At 34.5% G+C, this 16,720-nt stretch overlaps 1 protein-coding gene across 1 annotated transcript in view; it reads left to right on the top strand.

Annotated features, from left to right (window-relative positions):
• LOC126980157 (lachesin-like) overlaps positions 1–16,504 on the top strand; it is a 125,926-nt gene extending 109,422 nt beyond the window's left edge. The window contains exons 5-7 of the mRNA XM_050829747.1: positions 3,108–3,207; positions 4,486–4,643; positions 14,644–16,504. Of these exons, the coding sequence (XP_050685704.1) occupies positions 3,108–3,207; positions 4,486–4,643; positions 14,644–14,855 (470 nt within the window). The 3' untranslated portion in view covers positions 14,856–16,504. The remainder of the gene's footprint in view (positions 1–3,107; positions 3,208–4,485; positions 4,644–14,643) is intronic.
• Positions 16,505–16,720: the final 216 nt, after the last annotated feature.

The raw sequence follows: 16,720 nt of genomic DNA on the forward strand, positions 1-16,720 counted from the left end.
TATAGGGATACAAAATCCACAGATTTTTTTTATTATAACTTAAATTATGTCAAACCAGTGGATCTTTGGAGTTGCCTTGCCTCAGCAGTGGATGTCTTTTGGCTGATGTGATAAAACCAGTGGAATTTATTTTGCTATAGAACGAACTTGCTAACTTGGGACTTACGAGGAAGTTAACTGTCGCTCAATGGAGAGGGCTATGCTCGGAGTTTCCCTGCGAGCTCGAATCAGAAATGAGGAGATCCGGAGGAGAACCAGAGTCACTGACATTGGCCAGATGGTTGCGAAACTGAATGAGTCAATGGGTCCAGCCCATAACATAAATCGACGGACAGATTGTCGTTGGGGCAGCAAAGTCCTGGAATGGCGACCACGTACTGTTAGACGTTGTTTTGGTAGTTGGACCGACGGTCTGGTCAAGATTACCTGGATAGGTTGGATGAGGGCAGCGCAGGACCGATCGTCATGGTGATCTTTGGGGTAGGCCTTTGTCCAGCAGTGAAAGTCTTCCCGCTGAAATGATCATCAAAAAGAATTCTTAAGGAATCAATTTTGAGAAAATAAATGCCTTTTATGCCTTTGGATGAATGCAGAGAACGAAATATCTATATTAATTAAAAAATGTTTTCTCCTTTTAAACCAACTTGAAACCAAGGGTTCTCTTACGTTTATAGACTGACTAGCTGACCCGGCAAACGTTGTTTTGCCAAATAAATTATTGTGAGTGTTAGACTGTTTTTTCTGCGACTTTTTTAAGCCAACAGCCACGACCACGAAAAAGTCATTTCATTTTGCGGGTTACTATAATATACATAAGACAGTCACAAAAAATGTGGCTTTCTATTGGTAAGAGAAATTTTAAAATCATTACCGTAAATCCAGAGGTTATCATTTTTAAAAAGTATTTTATTTATTCGTCAATATTTCAATGTTTTTATATTAGTTTGCTATTCAGAACGGAGATAGGATATCATCCCCAGCATCTGGATGTGTGGTGGTCCTCCACAGTGCGGGTTTCAAGGAGCTTTCTTCCTTGTACTACAACGCTGTGGAATCAGCTTCCTTGTGCGGTGTTTCCGGGACGATACGACATGGGTACCTTCAAAAAAGCGCGTACACCTTCCTTAAAGGCCGTCAACGCTCTTGTGATTCCTCTGGTGTTGCAAGAGAATGTGGGCGGCGTCGATCACTTAACACCAGGTGCCCCGTACGGTCGTTTGTCCTCCTATTCCATAAAAAAAGACAAATCCAACAAATTAAAAATCATGGAAATCAGTCCAGTTCTCCAGATATAAGTGTTTGAACAACTATGGAACGTATGTAAATGGGAACTCCACGCCTCCTCCGTAGAAGCTACGCAGCAAGCCAGGCTAAGCAGCAAATGCAGTTTACACTTTGAAGCACTTGGAGTCAGTGAATCCATTAAACATGAAAATATACAAAAATCATTTAAACTTATTTCATAAAATGCAGTTAAACCGTAAATACTATATCGCTTAACATCGTGTCATGTTCCGTGATGTAAACAACATAATTAAAGTTTCTTTATGTCAACGTAATGTCAACTCTCAACATCATAACTTATTGCTAGTCACTTTCGGAAAACTCATAAGTTATGACATGTCTTAAGGCAATAGCATTAGCTTAACGCATTAGTAAATTTACTACTTTGATTACACATTGATACAGAAAATAAAATCACAAAATAGCAACTCCCTTTAATAACTAACGCAAAAGCTAAGTCTTAAATATTGACGGTAATCTGAACTTATTTTCACAAAAATGAATTTCATATAAATTCAAACACTTAATTCAATTCGTACGTATGGCAAAAAATATTTTTTCACTATCACACGGCTTTGTAAGCTATGAAACTCTTTTTTTGTTTTAAAACTACGTTAAAGAAGTACAAACATATATCCAGACATACAGACATCCACACATGCAAAATTTCACATTTATAATATTAGTAGGATTAGAAAAAAATAATTCGTTTCTCCTATATTGCGTGAGTATTTGGTTTTTTCAACAACAAATCAATCATTTTTATACAGAAAGTATCACCAGAGAAGTAGAACTGATTAGCAAGTCCACAAATGGCCACTGGAACTTTATAAGGGTGATTTTTCATATACGGTGATATGATAGTTTTGCGATTTTTAATTACCAAATTTAAAAGGGATAAAAATAGAACCAAACTGTCAACTCATATTTTATAAATTTCTTGGGTCTTTTGTGACAGCATTATCTAGAATCCCAAATATTTTAAACTTCGTACAAGGAACCGCACAGAAGCTAGACTGTTTAAAAAGTTATCTTCAATGAGCTCCTTCTTCATCATATACGGAATTTAAAATATGTTTTAAAGAGCACAGCTGAATAATATATTAAAAATATTACAATAACGTGTATGTCTATATTAACATGTGAATGAATGAATGAAGCCTTTATTGCAGGCAAACTAAAAAGGTACATTTTTAAGTTATGCTACAACTTAATATACTAAATGATTATAATTATATTTCACCTAATATATACTATATCTTATGTTAATCATTGCTTGCTTGTCCGCCGACATAGGCCTCTTCTAGATCTTTCCACATTTTTCTGTCATAAGTTGTTCTTCTCCATGTTGCTCCAGCAATCTTTTTTTAATCATCTTCCCATCGTATCGTTTGTCTCCGTCTATTTCTCTTTCCATATCTTGGATACCATTCTATAATGTCTTTTGTTCATTTATCTTGTTTGCTTCTTGCCACATGTCCTGTCCAACGCCATTTTAGCTGCTTAATTGTTTTTTTCACACTTTCCATTTTTGTTTTTTTTCTTATGTTTGTTACTCTTACTTTATCTTGCATTCTTATTATCAACATGTTGCAGTCGATCGCATGTGGATATCCAATTCAATTTATATTCGTAGGCACATGCTGGAGAGTAATATATTAAAGCAATTGCCACAACCAATATTAGTATTATTGTTCTCAGAATTAATCAAATGCAATACCAAACACGAATTACATGATGCTGAACTGTACGAGAAACATACGCCATAACCGTTTTAGATAGGGACTATTGCAGATTAGTTTAATAAAGTGATATTGTTACAGTATCAAAGGCGGAGATCCTGTCTGGACCCGAGTTGTTTGTACGAGCAGGTTCGGATATCAACTTGACGTGTATAGCAAGGCACGCACCAGACCCTCCGAGGTAAATGTTATTGTTATTATTTCCCTGTTTGTAATTTACGGATATCATTTCAGTGATCAAGAGTAATGAATGAAATTATATACAATAATTATGGGCCTTTTTCTTTTCTTTAACTATTTACTATTGAAATTAATTAAAATTAATGAAATACTTTTAAATGGATTGATTAAAAGCTTTTAAAAGATTGGCAATGAGTTACTTGACGCTTTTTAAACACTCGCTAAAATCCATCTTTCTCGAATCGGTAGTAAAATCTTTGACATTCCTAAGTGTTATTTTGATCTGAATCAATAAATGATTTTTCTTTCTTTCTTGATTTAATATGTTTTATATTTTATTTAGATTATTTTTGCGAAGGTTTCCACAGTTATTGAAAATATAGCAAGATTTGATCAATCTTTTATAATATAAATTTAAAAAAAAATCGCATTTCGTTTTGTTAATTATATATTAAAACAAAGCTTTGAATCAGTATAGCTGTGAAATAGTGCATTTAATAAAACGTGTATTAACAATAATTATTACAGGAAATGTTTTCTTAGCAATACACAATGTAATTAAAGGCTGTCCTAGTGTTTTCTAGGTTTTATTTGTATCCCGTCTTGTCTGAATATAATTGATAATATTTCGTTAAATTTAAGTTTTATTTAGCACGTATAACAGAACTGTGACCGTGGTAATCTAATGGTTCGGTAGTTTTATCACCAATGACCTTCAACATGAAATCACGTTCGTCAATAGTTCCACTTATTTATCAATTATTCTTATCTCCCACCCAATGATGTCAATGATATGTGAAAACATAACCCCACGCGTTGGAATTGGGCCCATATTATTTTGTTTTTTTTTTATGAAAAAAAAGGGACGAGACGAGCATGACGTTCAGCTGATGGTAATAGATACGGCCTGCCCATTACAATGTAGTGCCGCTCAGGATTCATGAGAAACCCAAAAATTCTGAGTGGCATTACAATTGCGCTCGTCACCTTGAGACATAATATATTCAGTCTCAGTTGCCCAGTAACTTCACTAGATACAGCGCCCTTCATACCGAAACACAGTAATGTCTACACATTACTGCTTCACGGCAGAAATAGGCACCGTTGTGGTACCCATAACCTAGCCGGCATCCTGTGCTAAGGAGTCTCCCACCGGTTTAGCATTTAACGGTATTTCATATCTCTAGAGCTGATGTCAGTAACTCCCAGTCCCTATCTCACCGCGCGGGGATTATATCTCTTTGAAATATTTAAAATACAATTGAGAGATTTATTGCAGTTTTATCTACTGGTATCGAGGTACCAATGTGGTGAACTACGCACAGCGTGGTGGTATCAGCGTGGAGACTGAACAGAGGACGCGGACCAGCAGATTGCTGATAGCTCGCGCTTCTCCGCGAGATTCTGGGAATTACACATGCGCTCCCAGTAGCTCTGGTAAGTATTTAATTAAGGGTATATACTATAATTGGATTGAATCGGCATAGGCGTGGCTTAATGGCGTGGTATTCCTTATCACCCCAATATTGGGAAAAAAAACGCCATTTACATCAAATAACGTCGGGAAATCCTTGGCACTTTTGTGTGCCTCTTGCAAAAAAATAAATAAGTTTTGCTATACTAGGTGCTATCTATATTAAAACAGTTACTTTATTTTTCCCAATCGAGAAAACTTATTCAATTTGTTACACAAATTAAATTTCAAAAACAAATTTAAGAACGATGCGAGGCTCGAACCCGTGACCTCTCGCGTTCCGTGCAAGCGCTCTTCCACTGAATCAACCAATCGAGTAACGTCAGGTTCATAAATCTAGATGTGTCTTTGTTCAACTCTCAAGTTGTGGTTTCATATACAGGATCCACTTTACAGTTGATAACCTGTTCAACCCCAATATTTGCATATTAGGAAATTGACTTGAGATGTCGCTCTTTCAAATTTAAACAATGTGTCATTTTTTTAAGTGATAACTGATAACCCTCACTGCTGGTATTTATTACACAAATTAAATTTGGAAACAAATTTTATGAACGATGCACACGGAACGCGAGAGGTGGTGTGTTCGAGTCCCACATTATCGAAAAGTTTGTTTTCGTTTTTTATTCGTGTAATTAATACCAAAAGAGCGAGTTATCACTTTAAAAAAATAACAAATTGTTCTATTAAATATGTGTTTCTCTTGTTCTATTTTTAATAATAAATTAAATAATCACTTATTTAAATATTCCACTAGTTTATAACGTTATAACTATAAGATCCATTGTTATCTCTTTATCTATCTTTATCTAATTTGATAGTAAAAAAGATAAACGGCTATCAACGCTTGGCTACACAACATAATAAAATTTACCTAGGATCATTACCTATTTTCACATGTTTACCATTTGCGAAACCTCATTTTAAGAAATATGAACAAATAACTCATGGTATTGGTGTACAATAACACAAATTTCAAATAGGTATCTTTCGTTCTTATTATAAAAGTGTAGAAATAACATTGCTTGATTTTCTACTTAATTCGTTAACAATAAGAGAAGGACTTTTTCTAAGGCTATTATAAAAGAAAAGCAGCTTAATAGTTCAATAAAATCGAGGAAAATCAAACAACAAGAGTCACAAAGAGAGAGAGTACTCGAAATGTTCGTTAAAGTGCATCATTGACCGGAATTAAGACATTGATAAACTACCAATGCATTTACTACTGTATTGTTTATTGTTAAATAAATTCTCAAGTAGATAGTCTACTTACATTAAGATTCTTAGGTCGAAATCTATTGAGACTTTTACTCACATAAAACATAGCTATGTTGGTGTATGCTTAGCATAATCTTTTATTTTGTTTTTATAGTCATTTGACAGCTGATTTTTTTTATGATAATAAGGGACGAGTAGAGAAGGATGTTGTTGGTTGTTGACTCTGAGCGTCACTACAATTGCGTTCGTCATATTGAGATGTAAGATGTTAAGTCTCATATGCCCAGTAATTTCACTAGCTATAGTGCCCTTCAGACCAAAACACAATTATGTTTACACATTACCGTTGTGGTACCCATAATACAGCCAGCACCCTGTGGAAAGGAGCTTCCTACTGGTAAAGATATTGGGCTGTCTTGGCTTATGCTCAGTATAATTGTTGCAGTAAGAGGCTCCGCTCCTAAGCGGCACTATATTGTAGTGGGGCAGGGCGTATCAATAACCATAAGCTGAACGTCCAGCTCATCCCGTCCCTCAATGTCATAAGAAAAATATGAAGCATACCTAATTGGCTTTTAAAGCTTTTGATAAGATTCTAACAGCCTAAGATCCCACAGCTCGATTCTGCAGGTAGATACGCGTTTTTTTGATAAATCTAATTTTAAATGAACGTTTAGGGAATATTAGCGATAGGTTGCCTATAGAAAATTGGTCGCAAGTGCCTGTAATTTATTTTAGTATAATTAAATTTGACGTAAATTGCAACTATATTTTTTTTCTGACAAGTTGTTGTGTCAGTCAGCCGCAACATAATAAAGGTTGCTAGGTTTAAACAGGTACATATTTGTTGATAATTTGTACTCATTGTTTTTTTATTTTAACACAAAATTGAAGGTTAATATTTACTATTTACTATAAACCGTAATTGCCAGTTTAAATATAGCAGAGGTTGCCATGATAGCGGTTAAGAAAATCAGACGGTTAACTGACATAGATACGGCGAGATTAGTATACTTTAGTTATTTTTATAGTATTATGTCCTATGGTATATTGTTATGGGGCAGTGCGGCCGATATTAATACTATCTTTGTGCTGCAGAAGAGGGCTATTCGCGCGATTTATAACCTAGATCCTAAAGAATCATTAAGAGAAAAATTTAAAGAAATAAACATTTTGACTGTTGCTTCTTAATACATTTTTGATAATGTTTTGTATGTTCATAAGCACATTGAGGAATTTTCTAGAAACTGTGACATTCATAATGTTAACACGAGGAACAAACATAAACTTGTTATGCCTACTACTCGGTTGGGTCGAGTTAGTAAGTCTTTTGTTGGGCGATGTATATGCTTCTACAATATGATCCCAGAAAATGTACAAAACAAATGTGTTACGAAATTTAAAAGAATTGTTAAAAAACGTTTGTGTGGGAAAGGTTATTATAGCATAAACGATTTTCTTAATGACACCACGGACTGGGATTAAAGCGAACACCCTCAGGCTCTTTAATTATAAATGTTTATTGTACGATATTACATTGTAATCCATATTTTATATAAAAAAAAAGTCCGCTGAGTTTCTTGCGCCCATTCTTCTCAGGTCTGAGGCAGTCTCTTCTGAATGGGTGGTAGATTTTGACGTTCAATAAGTGATTATAAATCCTATTTTGAATAAAAATATTTGAATTTGAATTTGAATTTAGCAATAAACGATTCTCGCTCCAGTTAAGTGTGAGCAAGTATATGTTTTTAATCAATTTTATGTAGTTTTAAAAAATTGCCAGCTCTCAGTCGCGTTAGGGTTGCGAGGTGTTCATTATATTAATATTTAGTAAAAGTTTAAAGAGAATTGTAATCATAAGGCTCTTTATGCTATGCAATAGGACATACAACCCATGACTCTGTTTACCCAATGTCCCAAGAGTTATACTACTAAACGAATTAGGATAGAGATATATTGGTATTATTATTTACTTATGTGTTTGACGCAGATATTTATTGGATCCTTATTCCAGCCTAGCGAAACTCTCTAAGTATAAAGCAATTCACTCGATTATATGAAACGTGCAGTCATTGATAGATTGACAGATGACGGCTCTAATCTTGTAAAAAACGGAGACATCCAAAATCCACTAAAGTTTTAAGCAACTATTCGCTTTCAAATTTAGCTGGATTATATTTCGTCCAATTGCCATACTGTAATTACTACTATTTCAAATTATTTCAAATCACTGCACGTTTCGTACTAAACAAAATTTAAATTTTTGTTCAGGCAGTCCTGCCTCTTTTTACGTAGTATTTACATCCTCAATGCCTTATTCCAGCAAATCTCCCAACAAAGATGTTAAATTATTAACTGAAATAAATAAATAAAGTACAAATCACTACATGACCATAATATCAATTAAAAGAACAATTCATTATGACTCAACATTTCGTATGCATGTCTCGTTCCACAACCTTTTTAAATGTTAAAAAAACTGTAAAAACGAAGCGAGTTGCCCCGCCTGGGTTAGTTATACTCTGCGCACCACATGGTCGATCACAACCACAGTCAGAACTCCACTTACAGTAGGTTGGCTCCTTTAGCAAACTATAACTACCACGTCTTTGCATGACAAATGTCATAAAACACGTGGGGATGAATCGGTAAAACAGCCTTCTTCGCAAGCGACATCCTGCAATATAAGTATATCCAACTTAATTAAGTAAAGTATATAAAATAGTATTTTATGCAACAGTTGCATAAAGAGGGTCATAAAACGCGAGTGGCGCGTGTTGCGATGAGAACCGCAGGAAAACATCGCAATGAATGACGCCACGAACATATTTTTTCTACAACTTGGTAATTTAATTGATTAATAATAGAAATAAATATCACAAGTTTTCGAGTTGCCGTTTAAATGTATTATATTTATAGATACTTATCTCTGGTGAGTGGTTTTATTTTTCCTTCAAGGAATGGCAAAGGTACACTCATACAGCCAACCCAACAGCCAAAAATTTAAAATTTAAAAATATACCTAGCAGCATATTAAAAAATTAAATCAAATTATATTAAAAGGTTTTTTTTTTTTTTAAGTTACATTAAAATGTTTAGCCTAATGATTTAAGCATAAAAATATTATGTACGTACTATACTATGTACTACCTAATATCTCTATGAACCTACCTAATCTAGGTTTAGTTTTCTGTGACACCAAAACAACTGTGCTTTTTGGCGACATTATAGTATTGTAAACAATGCTTTTTAGGCCATAGAGTATAGATTTTTTCAAAGACTTAGGGTATGTTCCGATATGCACTGCGAACACTGCACAGTGCTATCACTGTAGAAAAATTTGTTCGGTTATGGACTGCTAGTATACTGCCGCAGTACCCTAGGGAATATCACGTCATAAATCACCGCCATATTCTACTGTGAGCACTGGCGTTTTCGAGGTAAGGTTTGGATTAATAAATAAAACAATGGAAGAATTGCAAGAATTAACCTTTTTAAACTTTTTTAATGAACTAGAAAACTTTAATACACTCATTTGAATGCTGCGGCTGACAGTATACGGGAATGCGTTCCGTTTTAAATAGTTACCAAAACAACTGGCTATAAAGGAACGGCTTCACAGTATACTAAATTGACGTCACACTGTACAATGGTCGCAGTGCATATCGGAACATACCCTTAATAAAAGTATGTCCTTATATTACTAATATTGTCTATATAAATGACAGATAAACGTAGAGGCGTAGAAAAAAGACTTTAAACGACGTAATATAGTTAGTAGTTTGTGACATTTTATTTATCTATATTTACACACATACATACACACACTCACGCCTTGTTCGCGTCGGGGTAGGCAGAGACAATAGATTGCCATTTGCTTCTATCCTTACAGTCTCACGCGCTTCCTCTACATTCATTACACTTTTCATAAATCCTCGCCGGTTGCGGGTGCTTCGGACCTCTCCTTTTCTCAAAACGTCCCCAATTTGGTCGACGAATGCTCTACGAGGTCTCCCGCGACCGATATGCCCACACACACTTACCTTATATATTTGATGCCTCATTCTTTCTTCACTCATTTCCATATTTACGTTCATGCAAAAGCTACAATAACGATATACTAAATTTTATACGACCATTACTGAAAGTGTAACGATATTAAACAAATTTGAATTTCGCTGCATCAGGTATTACATTGCTATAACAGCGCTTGAAAACTGAAAATTGAATAATAAAGAAAATGAATGTTACGATGCTGTTAAAATTTTCGCTAAGTCGAATAACTTCAAAGAATTGTACTTTCAGCTTATTGTCTGTAAAGTGTAAGATAATTTTCTATTCTTGTTTCTCTGTAGTAATAGCTTGGAATTAGATTAGGTGTTTACTGAGTGTTGTGGTGGAACTTTTAAATACGATTAGTGAAGTTTTAGATGAATGAAATGAACATTAAGATTTTATTTTTGTAAAAAGTTGGCATGATAAATTACTTATATGGAAATTGATCAGGAACAATGCATGCAGTTTTTGTAGCACAAACCATGATTTAAATATTGCTAACCGTATTTAAGATCTTTACTGCTCTAAAGAGCTGTTACACTTGATTCCTGCCGCCGAATTCAACCTTTGCACGACACGCCACAAATTAGAATATCATCCCCATCATCTGGATGTGTCCTCCAAAGTGCGGTTTTCAAGGAGCTTTCTTCCACGTACTACAAAGCTGTGGAATGAGCTTCCTTGTGCGGTGTTTCCGGGATTATACGACATGGGTACCTTCAAAAAAAACGCGTACACCTTCCTTAAAGGCCGGCTACGCTCCTGTGATTCCTCTGGTCTTGCAAGAGAATGTGGATGGCAGTGATCACTTAACATCAGGCGACCTGTAAGCTAGTTTGTCCTCCTAAAAAAAGATCTATCTTCATTTTACGTTATTCACGGTAAACGTTTGCATAAATTTTTATTAAAATGTATTTTAATAAAATTTGTTTATTGTTTGTTATTTGTTTGCATATTATGATCGTTAATACTTGATGTTTTGTTTCTGATTATTTATTTGTCACTTGTGGCTTAAAATTTAGTTTACTGCCAAGTCGATTTTGAATAAAATATCCAAATATGACTAAATAAATTCTAATGCTTATTGATTCGTGTGAAATTATAAAACATTAGTTACAAATTAACGTCTGTTAAATGCAACAGAAAAACAATAACCGATTACCTTTTATTTAATAGCATATTTTTCATAAGTTTATTTTCCATATTCTTTAAAAACCTGTAGGTACACAATGATTTTAGTAGTATCTACAAAGTACTAAAGTGCGTTTTTCATGGAAATGTAATATTACTTTATCCAAACTTTTTAAGGAGCTCCTTCTCCGTTGCTTCTAAGTTAATATATGGAAATCTTGGAAAGGGTGTTTTCATAGACTTCTATAGAGGCTTATTCTTTTAATTTTGTATTACAAATGAATTTCTGCACCGTTTATTAATTTAGACTTTCATTGAGCTTTCTATACTTCGTAAGATTCCGTAATTTGCAAAGTATGCCATTGTTAACTGGTGATTGCGAGTGAAGTAAACCTTTATTGTGATTCGAGTACTATTAAAACTTCTCGCATAACTCTAGTTTTAGTTGAGGTTTTTTATGACAATAACGAGACGAGCAGGACGTTCAGCTGACAGTTATTGATACGCCTTTCCCATTTCAATGCAGTGCCGCTCATCATTCTTGAAAAACCTACATATTCTGAACGACACTACAATTGCTCGTCACCTTGACACTTAAGATGTTAAGTCTCATTTTCCCACTAATTTCACTAGCTACGGCGCCTTTTAGACGATAACGTAGACCCATAATCTAGCCGGCATCCTGTACAAAGGAGCCTCCCACTGGTAGTTGTCCCAGTATTATAAGAAAGTCTGTCCACTTATGTAAATTTTATTTGATCAAACGGCCTTTTGTTACCGGCTCTTTATATGCAGAACAAATAAAAGACTGTATAACGAAATTCGTGAGAAACGGTAAGTCAATATAGGATAATGCACCAGCTCACAGGTCTGCAGTGGCTTCAAAATATATGAATATCTACCATATTCACACAACCTACACCCAACTGATTTATTTCTATTTCCAACGTTGAAGGATTATTTGAAAGGGTAGAGATTAGAAGATTATAAAGCCGTAGTCTCCGTTAGATAGAAATTTAACGATGTATAGGATGAAGAGATTCTTATGAAAGGAATTTTAAGCTAAGAAAAAGACATTCCAATTGTTTTATGCTTAAGTGACTATATCGAAAGATAAATTAAGATAGAAGTTACCGGGCGGTATACATACGTACCTATTCTTCCTTTTTGCTTGAATACCCCGCCCTGAAACGTCATATGTCGGGCTCGGGTTTAAACACCCCCACCGAGTAAAAACATTCTATGTGCTGATAGCCGTAAAGGCTTTTACCGCGAAGCAGAACGGGGGCTCGGAAGGAGACTCAAACCTCGGACAGCCTGCTCACTAGGCTGGATGGAGAGAAGATCACTAACGATCTAATATATCTGTAAGTCCAATGGACTCTAGGTTTGAAGAGACTTCGCACTCGCCGAGTACGGTGATATAATATGAATGTGTGTTTGTAATTATGTGTGAATGTAGGTGTACGCTCCATGTACCTACTGCACAAAAAGTTGGGTATTTAATTTAACTACTACAAGCCATAAGCTTATAAAATATACAGTTTGTATTTTTTTATCAAAATAGTTAAAAGTCGGCGATAAACTAATCGGTGAAAACAATATTACGTCAATGAAACATTCTTATATATTTTATTTATTTATTTATACTATTAATCATTTACAGAAAGAATCTTAAGTTAAAATAGTTCCGCAAAACTGTTTGGACAGTTTGTCTGCAGGATCAAGTCTCTTGTAATACATTAATGCTTATAAGAACATTTATTTTATACAAGTGTAATTAACAGATATTTATAAAAATATAATAAATGACTAAATATTCATCTTTAGTGACTTTAAGTTACGTCTACGGCCCCAATTAATTTAATAACATGGTATACTTCGAAAATGGTTCTCAAAATATCTTCTTGTAGAATTCCCTCCCATTCTTCGATCAACAACTCAGCGGGCTGCTGTAGTGTTTGAGCTGTAATAGGACACTTCCGGAAGTGGCTGTCAAGCAAGCCCGAAATGTGTTTAATCGGAATTTAGGATAGGGGTTAAGGAAGGCAACTCTGTTACATGGATTTTCTATGTTAGTGGCCAGTTATATTTTTTATTATCTTTATTTAGTACTATTTCAATTTCTTTTAATGCAAAAGGGACGAGACTAGCAGGACGTTCAGCTGATGGTAATTGATACGCTCTGCCCATTGCAATGCAGTGCCGCTCAGGAGTCTTGAAAAACCCAAACATTCTGAGCGGCACTACAACTGCGCTCGTCTCCTTGAGACATAAGAAGTTAAGTCTCATTTGCCCAGTAATTTCACTAGCTACGGCGAAACCTTCAGACCGAAACACAATAATTCTTAGACATTACTGCTTCACGGCAGAAATAGGCGCCGTTGTGGTACGCATAATCTAGCCGGCATCCTGTGCCGAGGAGCCTCCCACTGGTAAATCGGTTGGTGGTTCTTAATGGTTTCTTCCCGTAATCATAATAAGTAATATATATTTTGGATACATACTTTACATAATAATTTTTACTGTGCTTACCTTACTTCCGACATAGTTTTAATGTAAAAGACTTACATTACATATTTCTTTCTTGTGTGCACAACATCATAGAGAGCAGATGTTTCACAAATAAATCTGTAGAAATGAAGCCAGTTAATTTTCTCCTATTTTTAGATAATTTATACGTCTAGATAGAGTTTCTTGCTGTTAGACAAACGATAAAAAGAGAACAGGTTTAATACTTTAGTGTGCGTGACAAGCTACGTCTTCCACTTGCGAATTGTATGACACTTTTTGTTCGTGTGCGTGCATTGCTCAAAATTGAGGTTTACTCTAAACTTTTTGATGTTTTCACAGCTGTCATATTCTATCTAGACGTATAAATGATGTAAGCTACTTACTTATTTCACTAACGGCCGTTCCCGATATACAATCTACAGATAGAGATAAATTACTACCATCTACTGTTAGTAAAAAGCTGTCAATAATCTGAAACTGTCCTAATATACCCGATAAGTCATTCTTATCGCCAGTTCACTGTTGCAATTTCCATACAAACATCTATCCCTGGTAAGCTATACGTTGTCCCATTGACAGACAGCGTGTACGGATAAGATGAGTTACCGTCGATAATTTTATTGGGACAGAAAAGTCAACGATAGTTACGATTTTTTAACTCAAGTAGGCCACAACCGGAGATAGACCGAATATTGGGAACGGCCGTAAAGGAATCACAGGAGCGTTGCCGGCCTTTAAGGAATGAGTATGGGCTTTTTTTGGAAGATACCCATGTCGTATCGTCGCGGAAACATCGCATAAGGAAGCTCATTGCACAGCTTTGTGGTACGTGGAAGAAAGCTCCTTGAAAACCGCACTGTGGAGGACCGCCACACATCCAGATGGTGGGGATAATATCCTAACTTGTAGCGTGTTGTGCGAAGGTGGAATTCGGCGGCAGGAATCAGGTTAAACAGCTCGTCGGAACACTCAATTTTGGATGTGAAATCTAATCTAATCTATTTTGACTTTGACTTTGACTTTAATGACGTATTTCTTCCACAGATTCGGCATCTGTGGTTGTCCATGTGGTGAGTGGTGAAAGACCAGCGGCAATGCAGAGCGCCGCGACTATTACAACACCTACATTACTATATTTAACTCTAATTTTAATCAACATAACGCTGTACAGATATTCAATACTAGAATACATCTACTCAATTAATAGAAAATTAGTGCTAATATTCCGGACCAATCCGGCACTCGTTTACAGATGATAAAATTAAATTTAATATCTTTCAAATTTAATTAAAACTATCAGCATGATTAGGTGTTAACATTATTTTATGGAATTTTAAGCAAAAGTGTCATGAATATCGATAAAATCCCTGATCAAATTTAGCTTTTAAATGTAAATAATGCCAGTTCGTAAAACAATTGGTTCATCGTAATAATTGGTAAGACTTTCTGTAAATATTTAATTAATTTCTTTGGACTCTATCGTATCAAGGTTGTGTATACTCTGAGCTAAGATAGCAAATAGAGTTGATAGAAGTTGAAAGTTAGATGATGTCTTAATGTAAATTACTTACATATTAATGATTTCTGCAACTTTTCAAAACACTTTCATAATAATTGCAAATTCTTAACAAACTTGTGTTCTGTACGTAAAACTGAGGGATGATATTATGCAATAAAGAATCATCATTATACAAATGACTTAAGTTTTCTTCAGTGTTAGTTCCGCCAATATTTGTCTTTAAAACAATTCGACACGTGGTTCGCCTTAAGTCTCGTGCCAGATTTTGGCGAGACAACACGTCCTGCGGATGCCTCGTGTAGAGGCGAACCACGTGTCGAATTGTTTTAAAGACAAATATTGGCGGAATTAACACTAAAGAAAACTTACATCATTTGTATAATTAGGCATTTCCGGAAAGTAACGCCTAATTCAATATTTTTTTTAAGAATCATCATGTTTTACTGTTATTTATTGATACAAAGTGAAAATAAAATGAAAATAATAAATATTGCAATACAAAACTTTTGGTCGATACATCGAATATACCTAATGTTTATAAAATTTGACTGGTGGTAAATTGTGGAAAGGTAACAAAACAATTTGTTATTTTAAGTGATCTTCTTCACTTCTGAGATAAAATTTCTAAATAGATCGTTATCAATGAATACAATACAGTAAAAAGTAGTTTAAAAAAACTAAAAAACACGCTTTGGTTGAAATTTTAAATGACCATCAATTCCTGCCTTATCGACAATAGATAAAAAGTTTATATAAATTAACAAAAGTCTTATTTTGCATAATGAGAAATGGAATAATTTTATTAAATTAATGTATTGTCATCGGTCCTCGATAAATCTACGAAGTTTGAACGAAATCTGGCCGTTTAAAGTGGGTCTAAATCGCGCCCAAATGAGTCGGTTACAAACAAATATACATACAGGTAGAAGCTAATAAAAAGCGTGTAAAAATACATAAATTTTTTATACTTAGCTCAACACTTATAGACCAAACTTTCTCGTATGCTTTTGATGTTAGAGTCATGCTGTAACTTCTTATACTTACTTCTAACAGTTCTGTCAATGTCAATGCCATTTACTTATTCCGTGTATTACATATTTCAATTTTTAGGATCTGTTTCAATTCAGCAACATTAACAACAATAAACTCCACCAGTCTAATTCACATTTTTTTATGAAAATAAGGGACGAGTCCAGCAGGAGTTCAGCTGATGGTAATTGATACGCCCTACCCATTATAATACAGTGCCGCTCTGGATTCTACAAAAACCCAAAAATTCTGAGCGGCACTTTAATTGCGCTCAACTTGGGACATTCTATCTTTTTGGACATTATATAAGATTCTAAAACATCCTTGAATAACATTGTGTATATATAAATAACTAGTATCAACTTTTTGCAAAATTACTTACGTAAAAAATGAATTAAACAAAACATATTTTGAATGAAAATTTTAATAAAACCCATTTATGCATTATTGCTTTACAAACTGTATTAATTTACGTACTCATATTATATTAAATTGCTTATCAGAAACAAATCAATTTGTTGCTTAATAAACAACTAAGTTATGTATATAACATAATTAAATTGATTCAATTTC

The sequence above is a fragment of the Leptidea sinapis genome, chromosome 5 (assembly GCF_905404315.1).
Source record: "Leptidea sinapis chromosome 5, ilLepSina1.1, whole genome shotgun sequence".
In the NCBI taxonomy this organism is placed as follows: domain Eukaryota; kingdom Metazoa; phylum Arthropoda; class Insecta; order Lepidoptera; family Pieridae; genus Leptidea; species Leptidea sinapis.